Source organism: Geotrypetes seraphini, chromosome 1, assembly GCF_902459505.1.
Source record: "Geotrypetes seraphini chromosome 1, aGeoSer1.1, whole genome shotgun sequence".
NCBI classification, from domain to species: domain Eukaryota; kingdom Metazoa; phylum Chordata; class Amphibia; order Gymnophiona; family Dermophiidae; genus Geotrypetes; species Geotrypetes seraphini.
In genome coordinates, this window is record NC_047084.1 from 498,471,706 (window position 1) to 498,487,426 (window position 15,721).

A 15,721-nucleotide genomic window follows, 5' to 3' on the forward strand; every position below is an offset into this window, starting at 1 on the left:
TAACGTAAAGGAGGCGGTCAATATGGGCGAAGATCTTTCCCCACCTCAACAGGGGGACGTAGAAAGACTAGTAGGGGAATTCAGGGATGTATTTTCTCCCATCCCGGGCAGCACGACAGTCACGTCCCACGACATCTTAACCCCACCAGGGAAGATAGTGAGGGTTAAACCCTATCGCCTGTCGGAGGAGAAGAAGATGTTAGTGCAGGAATTGGTGGAGGAGATGCTGGCACTGGGAGTCATAGAGCCATCACAGAGTCCCTGGGCCAGCCCGATCGTAATTGTTCCCAAGGCTGACGGATCACCCCGGTTTTGTATCGATTTTCGCCAGCTAAATACTATCTCCCAATTTGACGCTTTTCCCATGCCCCGGGTGGAGGAGCTGTTGGATAGACTGGGACAAGCCCAATACCTGACTACGTTAGATCTCACCAAAGGGTACTGGCAGATCCCGTTAACGAAGGCTGCCCGAGCTAAGACAGCTTTTACTTCCCCTCAAGGGCTGTTTCAATTCACTAGGATGCCTTTTGGACTCCATAATGCTGCGGCTTCATGCCAGCGCCTGATGGAACAGGTGCTGAGAGGGCACCAGCAGTATGCGTCCGCCTATTTGGATGACATTATCATTCATTCCCGGGATTGGGCAGAGCATATAAAACAAGTGCAGGCGGTGCTCCAGGCGCTGAGGGAGGCCGGCCTTACAGTCAATCCAAAGAAATGTAGTATAGGGAAAAGAGAGGTCAAATATTTGGGGTACCAGGTAGGGCGGGGCGTAGTGAAGCCCCTACTGGATAAGGTCCAATGCATTCGGGAATATCCGATACCGGAAACAAAAAAACAACTTAGGGGGTTCCTTGGATTGATAGGATATTACCGACGTTTCATTCCTCATTTTGCCACCAAGGCTACTCCATTGACAGAAATGTTGAGAAAGAATAAACCTGACAAACTGCAGTGGCAGGAGGAGGGTCAGGTAGCTGTAGAACAGCTAAAGTCCTGTCTGTGCTCAGAGCCCATCTTAGCTTCGGTCGACTTTAAAAGACCGTTTATACTACAAACGGATGCTTCTCAAACCGGGCTGGGAGCGGTATTGAGCCAAGAGGTGGAAGGGCTAGAGCATCCAGTTCTATATTTAAGTCGAAAGTTACATGATAATGAGAAACATTATGCGACGGTAGAACTGGAATGCTTAGCGGCCAAATGGGCCATACAGAGTCTGGAACACTATTTAGAGGGGCAGGAGTTCACATTAGTAACGGACCACGCCGCTTTGAGTTGGCTTAACCGAATGCGGAACACTAATGCTAGGCTCACTAGATGGTATCTGGCCCTGCAAACCTTCCGTTATAAGACCATACATAGGCCAGGGCGGTTACACAACAATGCAGACGCTCTCTCACGAATTGGAGAGAAAGAGACACTTAGGCATAGGCCCTCCCCTAGCAGGCATTTAAGGGGGGGGGTATGTGATATGCAGGCTATGCCAGCTAGGGTTGATCCTAGCCCTAAGCCAGTGGCTAGAACATATAACCCTCTGTCTCAGCAGTTTAAACCTCAAGAGGGTTCTTTTCCTGACATTTTTTCCAATCCCAGCAGAGGGAGCCGGGGAGTAGAATTACAGGCTTCCCCTCCCCCTTTCCTGCCCAAGGCTTCCAACCGGAAATGTGTTCCAGCTGGGGAGGTTGGGCGGGGCTGTAAACTCCTGAACCTAAAGTCTGAGCAGTTAGTAAGGGAGAGGGAGGGTTGTAGGAGAGGAAACCAGTCCCAGGAACAGTTCCCTCTGGCTAGCTCAGGACTAGGAGCTCTGCAGAACCCGGAATGGACGGAAGGCATGGAGCTTGGAGAAGCCGATGCAGTGCTGTCTCCCAGTTGCTCTGAGGATCCCCAGGCCATGGAATTGGGAGTGGAACCAAGCCTGGAAGGACAGCCTATGGACATAACCGTTGCCAAAGCAGTTCCCGGTCGACCTGACTAAGAGGTACAGCTATTTCAGTGAACTTTGGGATACTGAATTGTTTTGAAACTTTCTGGCTTTGTGTTTGTTTTGCCAGTGTGGTGGGGGGAATTTTTGCCCCACGTTTGAGGTGGGATTGCGGGCTCTTTAATGTGGCATATATCAGCACGTGGAGCACACCACCTGGCCAGCCTTACTACCGGCTGACATAGGGCAGTGTTGAGACACTGTTCCTTTTGGGACATATTTTGTGTTCTAAGAAAAGCAAAAAGACTGTTTATATTTTTCTGCGTAGTGCAGCCAAAGACTTTAAAGTTAAGACTCCTGAATACAGAGTCTTCCCTTTTCCTTCCTTTTGGGAGCTGTTTGGATTTATGATTTTTCAATATGGGACTGGAACATTAAGCTGTTTTCCTTTCTTGTTTGAAAGCTCATTGATTTATTTGAAGGATTCGGAACCAAGTGTGTTGGCCCCTTTCTATAGGGGAACTTAATAAATCCAGTCCGGATTTTCATTTTGACTCCTCTGGTTTTCTTTTTGGTGTTGGGGAAAATCCTGAAAACGTATATCCTGACATTTCTTGTGTATCCTACCTTAGGTCACAAGAGCATAATTATCGTCCCTGCGTTCCGGGGCCTCTTGCCTAAGGGTGCGGACGACACTGTCTGCATAATTTAGTTTTGCTTCTTTGCTTTTAGCTTCTCCTGAATGTGGACTTCATGCAATATATATTTCATTTAATTTTTGTTCCTTTATTGTGATACTTTGCATTTTCTTTGTATCTTTTATGATTTTTTTATTGAGATTATATACTTACATCATAACTGGAGAAATTTTCTTCACAACATGTAAAAAGGATGATTTGACTTCCCTATGAGGAAAGGATAAAGCGGCTAGGGCTCTTCAACTTGGAGAAGAGGAAGCTCAGGAGTGATACGATAGAGGTCTATAAAATACTGAATGGAGTGGAAAGGGCAGATGTGAATTGCTCATTTACTCCTTCCAAAAATACTAGGACTAGGGGGCATGCGATGAAGTTACTAAGCAGTAGATTCAAAGCAAACCGGAGAAAATATTTCTTCACCCAACATGTAATTATAAACTCTGGAATTCATGGTAAAATCAGTTAGCTTAGCAGGATTTTAAAAAGGTAAGAATTTCCTAAAAGTGAAGTCCATAGCCCATTATTGAGATGGCTTGGGGAAATCCACTCCTTATTCCTATGATAAGCAGCATAAAATCTGTTTTACTACTTGAGATCTAGCTAAGTACTTGGGATCTGGGTTGGCCAATGTTGGAAACAAGATGCTGGGCTTGATAAATCTTTAGTTCTGTTCTAGTATGGCAATTCTTATGTTCTTATGCAATTAAATTCTGGAATTCATTGTTAGAGACTGTGGTAAAGCAGAGCAGTTAACGTAGCAACGTTTAAAAAGAGGCTTGGATGATTTCCTAAAAGAAAACTCCGTAAGTCATTATTGGGGAAACCCCACTATTTCTAGCATAAGCAGCATAACATATGCTTAGTCTTTTGGGATCTTGCCAGGTACTTGTGAACTGAATTGGCCACTACTGAAAACAGGATATTGAGCTTAACGGACCTTCAGTCTGTCCCAGTACAGCAATTCTTATGTCATGTTCTTAAATGTATAGGATTCAACAATAGCACTAGTTATTTTTCACCCAGGGTATACAATCAATATAAATCAACTCAGAGGGTAGACCAAAACTTAGTCACCCCTTTCATGCCCTGGAGCACTTATGGACTTTACCCCGATCCTCAGCGACACCACTTGGAGCTCAAAACACTCTCATTGCTCCAAGCTTTATGTGTCAACTCGTCACTGGATCGATCTTTTATATTATATTATTTATGTTTTTCAACTTTTGTATATATTCAAACTTCAATATTCACATTTTAGAATGATTTTTAAGCATATCACTTAGCTTAATCGTGTGGTCTCTGGCAGGGGATTTTTAAGCATATTTTATATATATTTTTCAACTATATTTTATATATATTTTTCAACATGTCGGTGTTAATCCCCTGCCAGAGACCACATGATTAAGCTAAGTGATATGCTTAAAAATCATTCTAAAATGTGAATATTGAAGTTTGAATATATACAAAAGTTGAAAAACATAAATAATATAATATAAAAGATCGATCCAGTGACGAGTTGACACATAAAGCTTGGAGCAATGAGAGTGTTTTGAGCTCCAAGTGGTGTCGCTGAGGATTGGGGTAAAGTCCATAAGTGCTCCAGGGCATGAAAGGGGTGACTACGTTTTGGTCTACCCTCTGAGTTGACTTAAATGTATAGGTGCATGCCCGCATAAATTAAAGACAGCATTTGTGCACTACCAAGGATACCTCTGGAAGTCTATTTTATAAAGGCATACTGGTACCTATGTTGTCTTCGAAAAGCACATATAATGATCAAACTTCATAAAAGTGAGAAACCTATTGCCAGGTCTGAAGCAGTGGAGAGGACCCTCATGGTCTGCATAAGCCCTGATCTCCCTCCCCTCCTGACCAAACTGAATCCTTCCTTCCCACTACTACTATTTATCACATACACTTCCACCTCCGAATCCGTGGTTTCAGCATCCGCGGATTCGGTTATTCATGATTTTAAACCAAAAACCCCTTTTTGGCCTATTTTAAGCCCTGTAAGCCCTCCCCCACCTCCCCCTTAAGCCTTACCTGTTAGTCTAACGGGTTTTCGGGGCAGCAGCGATCTTCCCACGCTCCTGCCCCGTACAGATCGCTCACAAGAAATGGCTCGAGAGACTACGGGAGCTCAAGGCAGCCATTTCCTCTGAGCGATCTGCACAGGGCAGGAGCGTGGGAAGATCGCTCCTGCCCCGAAAACCCACTACAGGTAAGGCTTAAGGGGGGGGGGGCTTTGCAGGGCTTAAAATAGCCATGGGATGCGGGTGTTAGGGGAAGAACCGGCCCGGATATTATTCACGTTTTTTTTTAATATTCGCGGGCCGGCTTTGCCCCTAACCCCCGTGGATATGGAAGGAGAAGTGTATATAGCACTGAAAGGCATATGCAGCACTAAATCTAAAAAAAAAAAAAAATAAAACTCTCATCTAGTGTAGCCCTCCTCTGTATTTAAAAAACTAAATTAAAATAAATTCCTGCTGTCCGTTGTTACTTCTCATCCCTAATCCTATCCTAGGTTTCACAGACTTCCCCTCCCCCCCCCACACCTTAATAAGGCACATGATACCCATTCATTTTGCCTCTGTGCCCCCACAAAAGTAAACATCACTAATTTTCATTTGTAGGACCTCAGTGGCAATACTCTTACTTTTTGGAGAAAAACATTTTAGGTAACTTATGAAATAATTTCTCCTGCCCCGTGTAGATAAGATTGCTTGGTGCAGAAACTCTAAAATGTACTTGCTGATCACTCATGAACTACAGGATGCTGACAATTAACTGAATTAGACTCTCACATCTGGAGCAATATATTGACACAGAAGCAGCAAATGTATAGCATTTCTACAGAAATAAGTGCAATTCCCAGGGTGGCACCAGTCTCCAATCTATGTTCTTTGCCTCGTGATAAAATTGTGTCACATCACCTGTCTGAAAACCACACTTTAAAAAAAAAAGAAAGTATTATAAGCACAAAGTTTCTTTTTTAACAACAAAGGAATAAAAAAAAGGCACCCTGAGCATTATCTTCTTAAATCAAAGACCTGGTGAGAAAGTATCTTAGATAGTCATTTGACAGTTCTCATCAGAAAAGAATCAATTTTGGCTAATGCAGTCGTCTCCAGTTTGCCCCGTGATCTGTTAGACCAAATAGCAGGAGGTTTGCACACTTCAGCTACAACAGATGTTCCTCACACTTGCACATTGTGATAAAATTAACATCTTTAAAACTAGCTAATTTGTGAACAGAGAAGCAACATAATTGCACTTTAACAGCTGAACAGTTTTACTTACTTCCTGAGACAGAAATGGGATGACTTGAGCACAGATTGTATTCAATCGCTTGGCAATTTCTGTCTATTAAGAAAAAAAAGAAAGTAAATAAGGTAAACACACATTAATATATAACCATAATTTAAAAGCATCCATCCAATTAAATTTCTGCATTTCAGGGAGAAAAAAAAGGCTTAAACACCAGAAAAAAAGGGGGGAGGGGCAGAGAATGCTAAACACGTGTCAGTTCTCCATAAACAGTAATGTACACAGTATACTAAAGCATCCGCTGCACAGACACCTGCAAAAGGCTGTAAACAAATCCTTAATTTGTACATAAGTGAACTACTGAGCTGGTCTTCAAGAGGAGCTCATTAGCAAGTAATCACAAACATCCACTTTCTAATGCGTTTCTTTAAAATATTACTCTTTTAAGATTTAAAAACAAGAAAAAGGCAACCAACCACACACACACACCCCGACAAGGGAAAGCTTTTTGATATTAATAAGCTAAATTCATTCTTTTACAAATTTTGAAATGTGTAATGTTTTTTTTTTTGTGCTTAATAATTTTCTTTATTGCAAGTGATCATGCTTAGATGTATTATTTTCAAAGTTACAATAAATAAATAAAATCTAAATTCATAATAGCCAAAAACCAAAAGAGAGAAAAAAAAAAAAATAGAACACACTTGATCATTTGTTTTAAAGCTGCATATTTTGGGGGGAAAAAAAGCAAAGCTACAAGGAATGGAGCATATATAGACAGAATTCAGAAATATTTTCAGGGATTTTTGTCACACCTTCATTTTATCCAGTATATATTACCAATACAAAAATTATCACTCCATTGTGAACTGTCACTGTCTTTTCAAAATATTTAATCAAAACGAGCCTCAGACATACAAGCTGGACTAGCAGTTCCAAGCCAAAGTATTTTAAGCCAATTGGCTATAAGTCTACGTATAATCACAGGCTCCTTATGCAAGTCGGAGGGAAGATTCAGTAAAAAACTCAGACAAAAAGTCTGAGAAAAACCTGAACCCCACCCGACTGCAGAGTAAACTGAACAGTGTACAGTCACAAGGGAGTGTGCCACAAAGTTAAACAACCATTTTAGTCGCTCTTCTCTGGACCCTTTCGAGTAGTACTGTGTCCTTCTTCAAGTACCATGGCCCAGTGCAGCGGCATGATAACCTTCTCCAATTTGTTTGTGATCCCCTTCTTAATCATGTTCTGTTTGCCCTTTTTGCTGCCACCGCACATTGTGCAGACGGCTTCATTGACTTGTCGTCCAGTACTCCTGCACCGGACATTCTGTATTTGTGTATAAGATTTTTGTTACCGACATGCATCACCTTACACTTATCCACTTTAAACCTCATTTGCCATGTCACGGCCCATTTCGCGAGTGTGTTTATGTCACGTTGCAGGTCTTTACAATCCTTCTGTGGGTTAGGGACCTCAGACCTCTCTCTATGGTTCATTACACCACACACCAGGTTACTCCAGAAACTTGCTTACTGCTCTACTAAGCTTTCACATACTAGGTACTGCTGTTCTAGAGACAGGTATTTACTGTTTCAATTGAATCAGTGACCACTGGGGGAATGTAGGGAGTCATTACTTAATCCCTTCAGTAATCTGGTTATTTTGGTACCTTTTAGGCACTTCTAAAAATAGGTCTAGTTCTAGACATCTAAGTTGCATCCTGGACATCTTGGGAAAGGTTTGATTATCACTGCAAGATGTTCAAGGGCTAAGCACGCACAAAGCCTGCCCATAATATACCCCCTTGAAATTAGAGAAGGACATGATGACAATTTGGTACCATCCCTCCAGATAACCATGGGAAACCATCCCCATGTCATTCTTTAAGGAGCGAGGGAAGAATCAGAGTATGAATGGGCACAAGAATGCCGGTGTAGAAGGACTGAGGTTGAGAAAGACACTATGACATGGAATGGTTTTCTGTGGTTATCCATGGGGATGGTGACAAATTCTATCACCGTGTCATTCTTTTTTGGATGCTTAGTGGACAGATGTCAAGAAAGTTGGTTTCAAATATTGGCACTTGGATGTTTTAGCGAGAAAAATGTCTAAGTGCTGGTTTATGCCTTTTTTGGATGTCTTTGTGTTTGAAAATAAGTTCCATACTATCTTAGTAAAACTAATGCTTGACATATGCTTACTTAGAAAACTGGCTAAGTCTTTCCAAGTTCAAACTATTATGAAACCAGAGTAGATATAAAAGTAACAGCATCTGAAAATGTCAAAGATGACTATTTTCAATTGATTGAATCTTGAACTAATTAGCCTTAACTACCTTATTTTTCGCTCCATTAGATGCACTTTTTTCCCCCAAAAGTGGGTGGAAATAAGGGTGTGTCTTATGGAGCGAATACCCAAAGCGCTCCTCCCGTTACATTATTTTAATGCTGCCACCCCCCCTTGCTTGCTGGCCCTCTTCATGCTCTCCACCCCCCTCCCCCCTATCTCCCCATGCCTTCACTCACTGAGATTGGCACACAAGGCTGGCTGCCTGGTTCCCGTCGCTTCCCCGAAAACGGACAGCAGATGCGGCAGCCTCCTTTTCTGTTCTCACGAGAAGTGACACGGGACTAGGCAGGCAACCTGGTGCACTGCTATGCTGCAAGAGAACAGATGAGGAGGCAGCCATGTCTGCCATTCTCAGGGGAAGAGGCGGGAACCAGGCAGCCAACCAGCCTTGTGCGCCGCTCTCAGCGAGTGAAGGCACCAGACTTTTTTTTAAAAGGTGCACGCAGGGGAGGGAGAGAGCCGAGGCCTGCCTGCCTGCCTGGGGGATAGGGAGGGAGAGGCCAGGGCCTGCCTGCTGCCTGCCTGGGGGGTAGGGAGGAGGGATAAGCTGGGGCCTGTCTGTCTACCCACCCTGCCCAATTAAAAATAGGGAAGGAGGAGGGAGAGGCCTGGGCTTTCCTGCTGCCTGCCTGGGGGGGGAGGCCTGCCTGCCTACCTGCCCTGTCCCCATCTGCCTGCCAGCCACTATGCCTGCCTGCCCTGTAGGAAGTGGCCTGGTAGGAAGGGGAGACAGGGTGCAGAGCTTGGCAAGGAGTGTGGGATTGGGTGCAGAGCCTGGTAGGGAGAATTTGGTTCAGAATGGTTTTTTTTCTCCTCTAAATCTAGGGTGTGTCTTATGGTCAGGTGCATCTAATGGAGCAAAAAAATACAGTATATTGATTTCAAAAATGTAAATACTGCACATTAAAAAAAGAGTGAATACAGAGATATAAATCTCAGATTTGACTGAAGTTAACAAAATCTTAATAAATGCAAAGATTATGTAATGGCAAATAGCTCTCATTTCAACAAGCTAGACAAAGTCAGACACTTAATCTTCATAAAGAACTACAGTAAAACCTTGGATTGCAAGTAACTTGGTATGCAAGTGGTTTGCAAGACAAGCAAAACATTTTATTAAATTTTTACTTGATATACAAGCAAGGTCTTGCAATACAAGTACATACAGCATGCACACATCATATCATCACAACTGAGTCGATGGTTCTTCTCTCTCTCTCTGACAATTCAGGAGTGTAGTTATTGTTCTAAACAAGCAAGGTCTTGCAATACGAGTACATACAGTATTTTGTATTAAAGTTTTGGGGTTGTGAAGTTTCCATTATTTCTTATGGGGAAATTTACTTTGATATACGAGTATCAAAGACAACTCATCTTTTATCGAATTCTGCTATGAATGAACTAATTGAATATCAGAATATGACACTGGCCCAATCTATGATATACGAGTAACAAAGACGACTCATCTTTTATCGAATTCTGCTATGAATGAACTAATTGAATATCAGAATATGACACTGGCCCAATCTATAGGGTTCACCATATTCGCATATGCTGATATTCAATTAGTTCATCCAATAGACCTTAATGACCTTAAAGAAGTACCTGCTATCAATCAAAAGCTCACAAAAATTCACGATTGGCTTGTTGCTAACATGTTAGCCCTAAACATCAGTAAAACAAAGGTTATGATCTTCCCAATAAAAGAGGGTTAATCCCTTACAAACCCAATTTCAATTTCAACTACTCCTTTGCAAACAGTCCCCCACCTTCAAACTTCTAGGTGTCACGTTTGATACAGAACTAACATGCTATCACCAAATTAGTACAGTAATTCGTAGTTGTTTTCAAAGATTGTGAATGATCCGCTCTCTTTCTAAGTTACTCAATTCTCTATCCATTAATATCTTAATCCATTCATTGATAATTTCTCACCTAGACTACTGTAATTCCCTCTACAAATGAATAATACAAAAAGAACTTAGGCACCTGCAGATCATGCAGAATACAGCTATTAAGGTTATATTTAAGGCCAATAAAATATGATCATGTTATACCGCTATTTATTAAGGCCTACTGGCTTCCTATGGAATACAGAATAGTCTACAAAATTCTTCTGTTAACATTTAAAATCCATTCTACGAATACCTCCAGTTTCTTGAATAGAATACCGATTTCTCATGATCCCCAAAGAACCCTCTGCTCCATTTCTCAAATCTTCTTGCTGTACTTTCCCTGAGACATATTAACACAATGCGCCCATACATTTTTTCAATTACCGCTCCCAGTTTGTGGAACGCCGCTCCAAAGTATTTAATAAAAGACAATACCATTTCAGACCTTAAGTTCAAACTTAAAACCTATCTATTTAAGGACACTTTTAATGTTCAACCGTCCTGCTAAGGATGCTCTCTTTGAATCCGATTGATTCACGTGGTATCAGCTCCCTTCCTTATGTCTGTTACACTTGTTCTTTCTCTTATAAATAACGTAGTTCTTCCGCCTCCCTTCTGTACCAGTTTGTCCTTCAGCCTTGTACTGTTAAGTCCTTGTATGATATACCTTTGTTGTACTCTGTAATTTTTAAATATGTGTATTTTAATATGGTATGTACACTGCCTTGAAGTCTGATTTGGCAGTATAATACGATTTTAACAAACTTGAATTATGCTCGCAAACTAAGGTTTTACTGCATTTTGTAAAGAGAAGACATTTCTAGACTAGTCCTCTATAAAAAGTGAGCATTCCATTTATCTTTAATGCAAGCTGCTCCATTTTCCCACTTCTTGTGATCTACCTACCTCTTCCCTCATATTCTCTCATTCATCTGGCTTGCACCCTTCATTCTTTCCTCAAAAACATTAAGCTTTGTTGCTGCTTCTGTCCCTGCCCCATTCCTATAAGTTCTGCCTTAACCGCATAAGCCTCGAACACATGATTTTAAAGTGTTTGAGGCTTGTGCAGATGAGGACGGAGCTTGCAGGAATGGGATAGGGGCAGGAAAAGAACTCGCGAGGATGGGACGGGAAAATTAGTTCCCATGGGGACGGGGGAAAATGTGTCTCCATGTCATTCTCTACTATACAGTATATACTCTCTATCTCCACCTGCTGGTGGATGGATACAATCCACTTGTCTCTAGATTCATCTGCTGCTGATAAGGAAGCTATGTATTTTAATGTAACATGTTTCTGAGACAAAACCCTAATGAAATCAAGTAAATTCAAAAATTAGATGTGTTATATGATGTTTAACACAGAAATAATTTAAAAAAACAAGGGGATAAAAATAAACCTAAAGACTTGAATGCTAGAAAATCAAAGGCTGAATTAATTGGTATGACACTAATGAACCGGGTTTGATGATGATTTTCTACTATTTCCTTTTAGAGTGGTTTTAACAGGCTCAAAGCCTTCTTCCTTTCTGTGCAACCATATGAACAGTTGGCATACATACTGCTTAAATTAAATGCTGCTGCACACCTAAATATTATCATGGGATTAGTGGGGTATGGAGGATGGAGACATGTGAATAAATGTCTCATGTAACAGTTGTAGGTGACCATGCTCTTTTTTTTTTTTTTTGGCTCACTGGGTACTGTATCTCATGAGAAAGCTTTCATTGCCATAAAGCAGCTCTCAAAACATCTCAAGTGTCCTCGGTTGTTTGTGTCCTTAATGCAGAGCTCTTGAATGCATTCATTTTCAACGGCAGGTTTTAAGTATGGAGCTTATCAAAGGGGGCGCAGGGACTCTGACAGTTATGCCATTCATTGCCTACTACAGCAAGGATGAGTGCTAATTTGTGAAGGACTAGACATGCTTTGCAGCTCTTCCCTACCCTGGCTCAAGAGCTGCCCTTATTTCTGAAGCATCTTTGCAATTAAGCAGGAGTTTTGCAAGTTGTTAAATGGGTATGTTCCATTTCCTATTTATTCCTCTTCTTCATCCTCCCAACCCCATGCACTGGCTCCTTCTAATCCATGGATTAAATAGTTTTGATCTAACCATTGCTAGATGTTAAGTGTTTGCACTCTATTTATGTCCTCGTTAAAGATGTGCCCATAACAGCCATACAGCTGTTGCCAAACAGGATTCTTATAAGGACATTTGAGAGCATGATTTAAGAAAAAAATACTGTTATGCCTTATGATCAATCCATTCTTCTCTGGAGCATGAACCAACATGAAGAAACGGCCCAGAGCACAACATGTTCTCTGCTATTGGGCCACCACCATCAGTCAAGATTGTACTCTTCAGGTCAAGTAAACCAATCAATGAAGTTAACATCTTAATTTTTATATAAAATACAACACACAATAAAAGGCAAAGATACGAATGCCACAGACAAGCAAGTCAGAACAGAGAAGTACCATGCCCCACCCTCATTTCCTATATAGGTAAGTAAGAAGAAGAAAAAAAAATCCTTAACTTTTGAACAATTACAAAAGGCAGTCTGAAGGGTGAAGTGATTTCTAGACTACTGTTCTTCAACCGCCAGTCCGCAGGAAATTTCTGCCGGTCCGTGCAGGGCCGGCAAGATTAAGGTGACCATAGGTCCAGTTTTCAGACCTCCTGTCCCGTTGTCCCCACACACAGCTTCGGGACAGCGTCCCGAAGTTGTGCTCGAGGACAACAGGACAGGTGATCATTTCTTGTCCCTACCTGTCGCGAAAAAAAAAAAAAAGCCTCCCTCCTTCCTTTCCCCGGGTTGGCTGCTATCTTACCGCCTTGCTGCTGCTGCTAAAGCTGACAGGAAGTCTTCTTTCCGACGTCAATTCTGACGTTGGAGAGGACGTTCTGGGCCAGCCAATCGCTGCCTGGCTAGCCCAGAACGTCCTCTCCGACGTCAGAATTGATGTCGGAAAGAAGACTTCCTGTCGGCTTCAGCAGCAGCAGAGCGGTAAGATAGCAGCCAACCCGGGGAAAGGAAGGAGGGAGGCTTTTTTTTTTTTTTTTTTGCACGGTAGGGAGGGAAGGAGGTAGACAGGCAGGCAGGCTGGCTTTGGGGATGGGGGTGGGACAAAGTGTGGAAGGTACTGGGGGCACTACAGACTCAGGAGGTAGGCACTAAAGACACGGAAAAGGGCACTAAAAAGACACGGAAAAGGGCACTAAAAAGACACGGAAAAGGGCACTAAAAAGACACAGGAAGGGGCACTAAAGACACAGGAAGGGGCACTAAAGACACAGGAAGGAGGCACTGGGGGCACTAAGGACATGGCAAGGAGGCACTGGGGGCACTAAAGACATGGGAAGGAGGCACTGGGGGCACTAAAGACATGGGAAGGAGGCACTGGGGGCACTAAAGACATAGGAAGGGGCACTAAGGACTTGGGAAGGAGGCACTGGGGGCACTAAAGACATGGGAAGGAAGCACTAGGGACACTAAAAACATGGGAAGGAGGCACCGGGGGAACTAAGGAAATAGGAAGGAAACAGGGAAGGAATAGAAAGGGACAATTCTTGGGCCTGAGTGCAGAAAGAAAGAAATGAAAGAAAGGATACACAGACAGAAGGAAACGCAACCAGAGACTCATGAATTCACCAGACAGCAAAGGTAGGAAAAATGATTTTATTTTCAATTTAGTGATCAAAACATGTCAGTTTTGAGAATTTATATCTGCTGTCCATATTTTGCACTATATTTGTCTATTTTTCTATAGTTACTGAGGTGACCGAGCTCGCAGAGATGGGGCAGAAACGGAGTTTTTAAAATTTAGTCCTAGTATTTTGCTGGTCCACAAAATAATTATTTTATTTCTGCCAGTCCACGGGTGTAAAAAGGTTGAAAAACACTGTTCTAGACTTACACCAGAAGGTACTCAGACAAAGCATACTTCCAAGTTGCTAGTCAACCCCCTATTTAAAATTGTCAATTATTAAAACCTTTGAGGATAAAAGGATGTGTCAATTTATGGTGGTGAATCCAGACTAGAGTGTAATCCATATATAAATGACTTCCTTATCCGGCCCATATAACAAAGTCAATTACCTACAGAATCAAAGCAGTTAAGGTTGAAATGTCAAGCTCTACTGAGCTAAGATCCAAGTTTTTGAAAGGTCTTGCAATGGTACACGAAAATAAGCTGTAGTACTGGTTAAATCAAAAGGCACGTTTTAAGATGATCTAACAGATTTTAAAATATATAACATACTGGCCCAAGGGTAGCAGAGTCAGAAGCAATTTTGGGTGAAGTTGATAAAAACATACCAACACCAAAATAAAAGCACATATATAATATGGAACGTTTATCATGTTATACTTATATATAAATTCATTCTCTATACTGTATATGTACATACACACACTATTAGGAGTTAATACAGTAGAAACAAAAAAGTTGAGTCTGAGTAGGTTTGGTGTACCAACTACGCACTCCTTGCTGGCCCCTGTGCCCCAACCTGCATAACTGCCAGTCTCTGCAGTCATGTTATCACAGAGAAATCATGTTTATCAGCATGGCCAATAAAGCAGAATAAAGTTAGCTACAACTCTGGAGGTATAAACTGCACCGTCTTCTGTCACATTAGCAGTTTACACGTAGGATTACCATTTGCCATGTGTTAACTGAGGCCCAGTCCCTCTCATCTCATGTCCACTGACTGGAATTTTCAAACTAATTAATACAACTTAGTAAATATGCTTCACTGTGAAAAAAATGGTGCAAGCCTCAGATCTGATATTTTTTTTTTTTTAAAGTAGCTCATGCTTTTCAGTTAAGACGGTTCAAGGCAAGTTATATTCAAGTGAGCAAGTAGTTTCTGCAGAGGGCTTACAGTCTAAGGGCTAGATTCACTAATTGCTCTTGGCCGATTCTCGGGCCAATTTTCAAACAGCAATTGATTCACTATCAACTTTGCATGCAAATGATTTGCAGGGAGGTGCGAATCATTTGCATGCAAACCCACCAATTCAATCGCTCAGTGAGCAATTGAGACATGTGCAGAGCCCCGACAGTAGTGACAGGAGAAGCAGCCTGTTGTCAGGGTTTCTGCTAGGTTGTTGTTTTTTTTAATGGCACCGATATTTTGCATGTATTACACATGCAAAATTATCTGCTCAATTAAAAAATAGAATAAAATGAAAAGCCCTCCCCAATGACCCATGACAAAGCCCCCTCCCTCCCCAAACCAAAAAAAAAAAAAAATGTCAGGAGAGATGCCCACTCCCTCCTGCTCCCAGAAGCCCCCTGCCGCCAATGAATTTAAATAAGACAGGAGGGATGCCCACTCCTTCCTGCTACCAGACACCCCCCGCCGCCAATGAATTTAAATATGGCAGGAGGGATGCCCACTGCCTCCTGCCAGCGGAGGTCACCCTCCCTCAGCCACCACCCCTCTCCTCCCTGTTACCTTTAGTCAGCAAAGGTAGGAGAAAAGGTTCATGGGAGTGGGTAGAAAAGAAGAAAAAATGCTGTCCACTAGATCATTGGCCCATGAAGGCAGCTGGGGGGAGGGGAAGATAAATCTTTACTAAA

At 42.1% G+C, this 15,721-nt stretch overlaps 1 protein-coding gene across 19 annotated transcripts in view; it reads right to left on the minus strand.

Annotated features, from left to right (window-relative positions):
* The window catches only part of LOC117351636 (transducin-like enhancer protein 1), a 307,381-nt gene that overhangs the window by 216,083 nt on the left and 75,577 nt on the right, over window positions 1-15,721 (minus strand). For all 19 annotated transcript variants that reach the window (XM_033927342.1, XM_033927370.1, XM_033927331.1 and 16 more), the window contains exon 5: window positions 5,923-5,985. In XM_033927342.1, coding sequence (XP_033783233.1) covers window positions 5,923-5,985 — 63 coding nt within the window. The remainder of the gene's footprint in view (window positions 1-5,922; window positions 5,986-15,721) is intronic.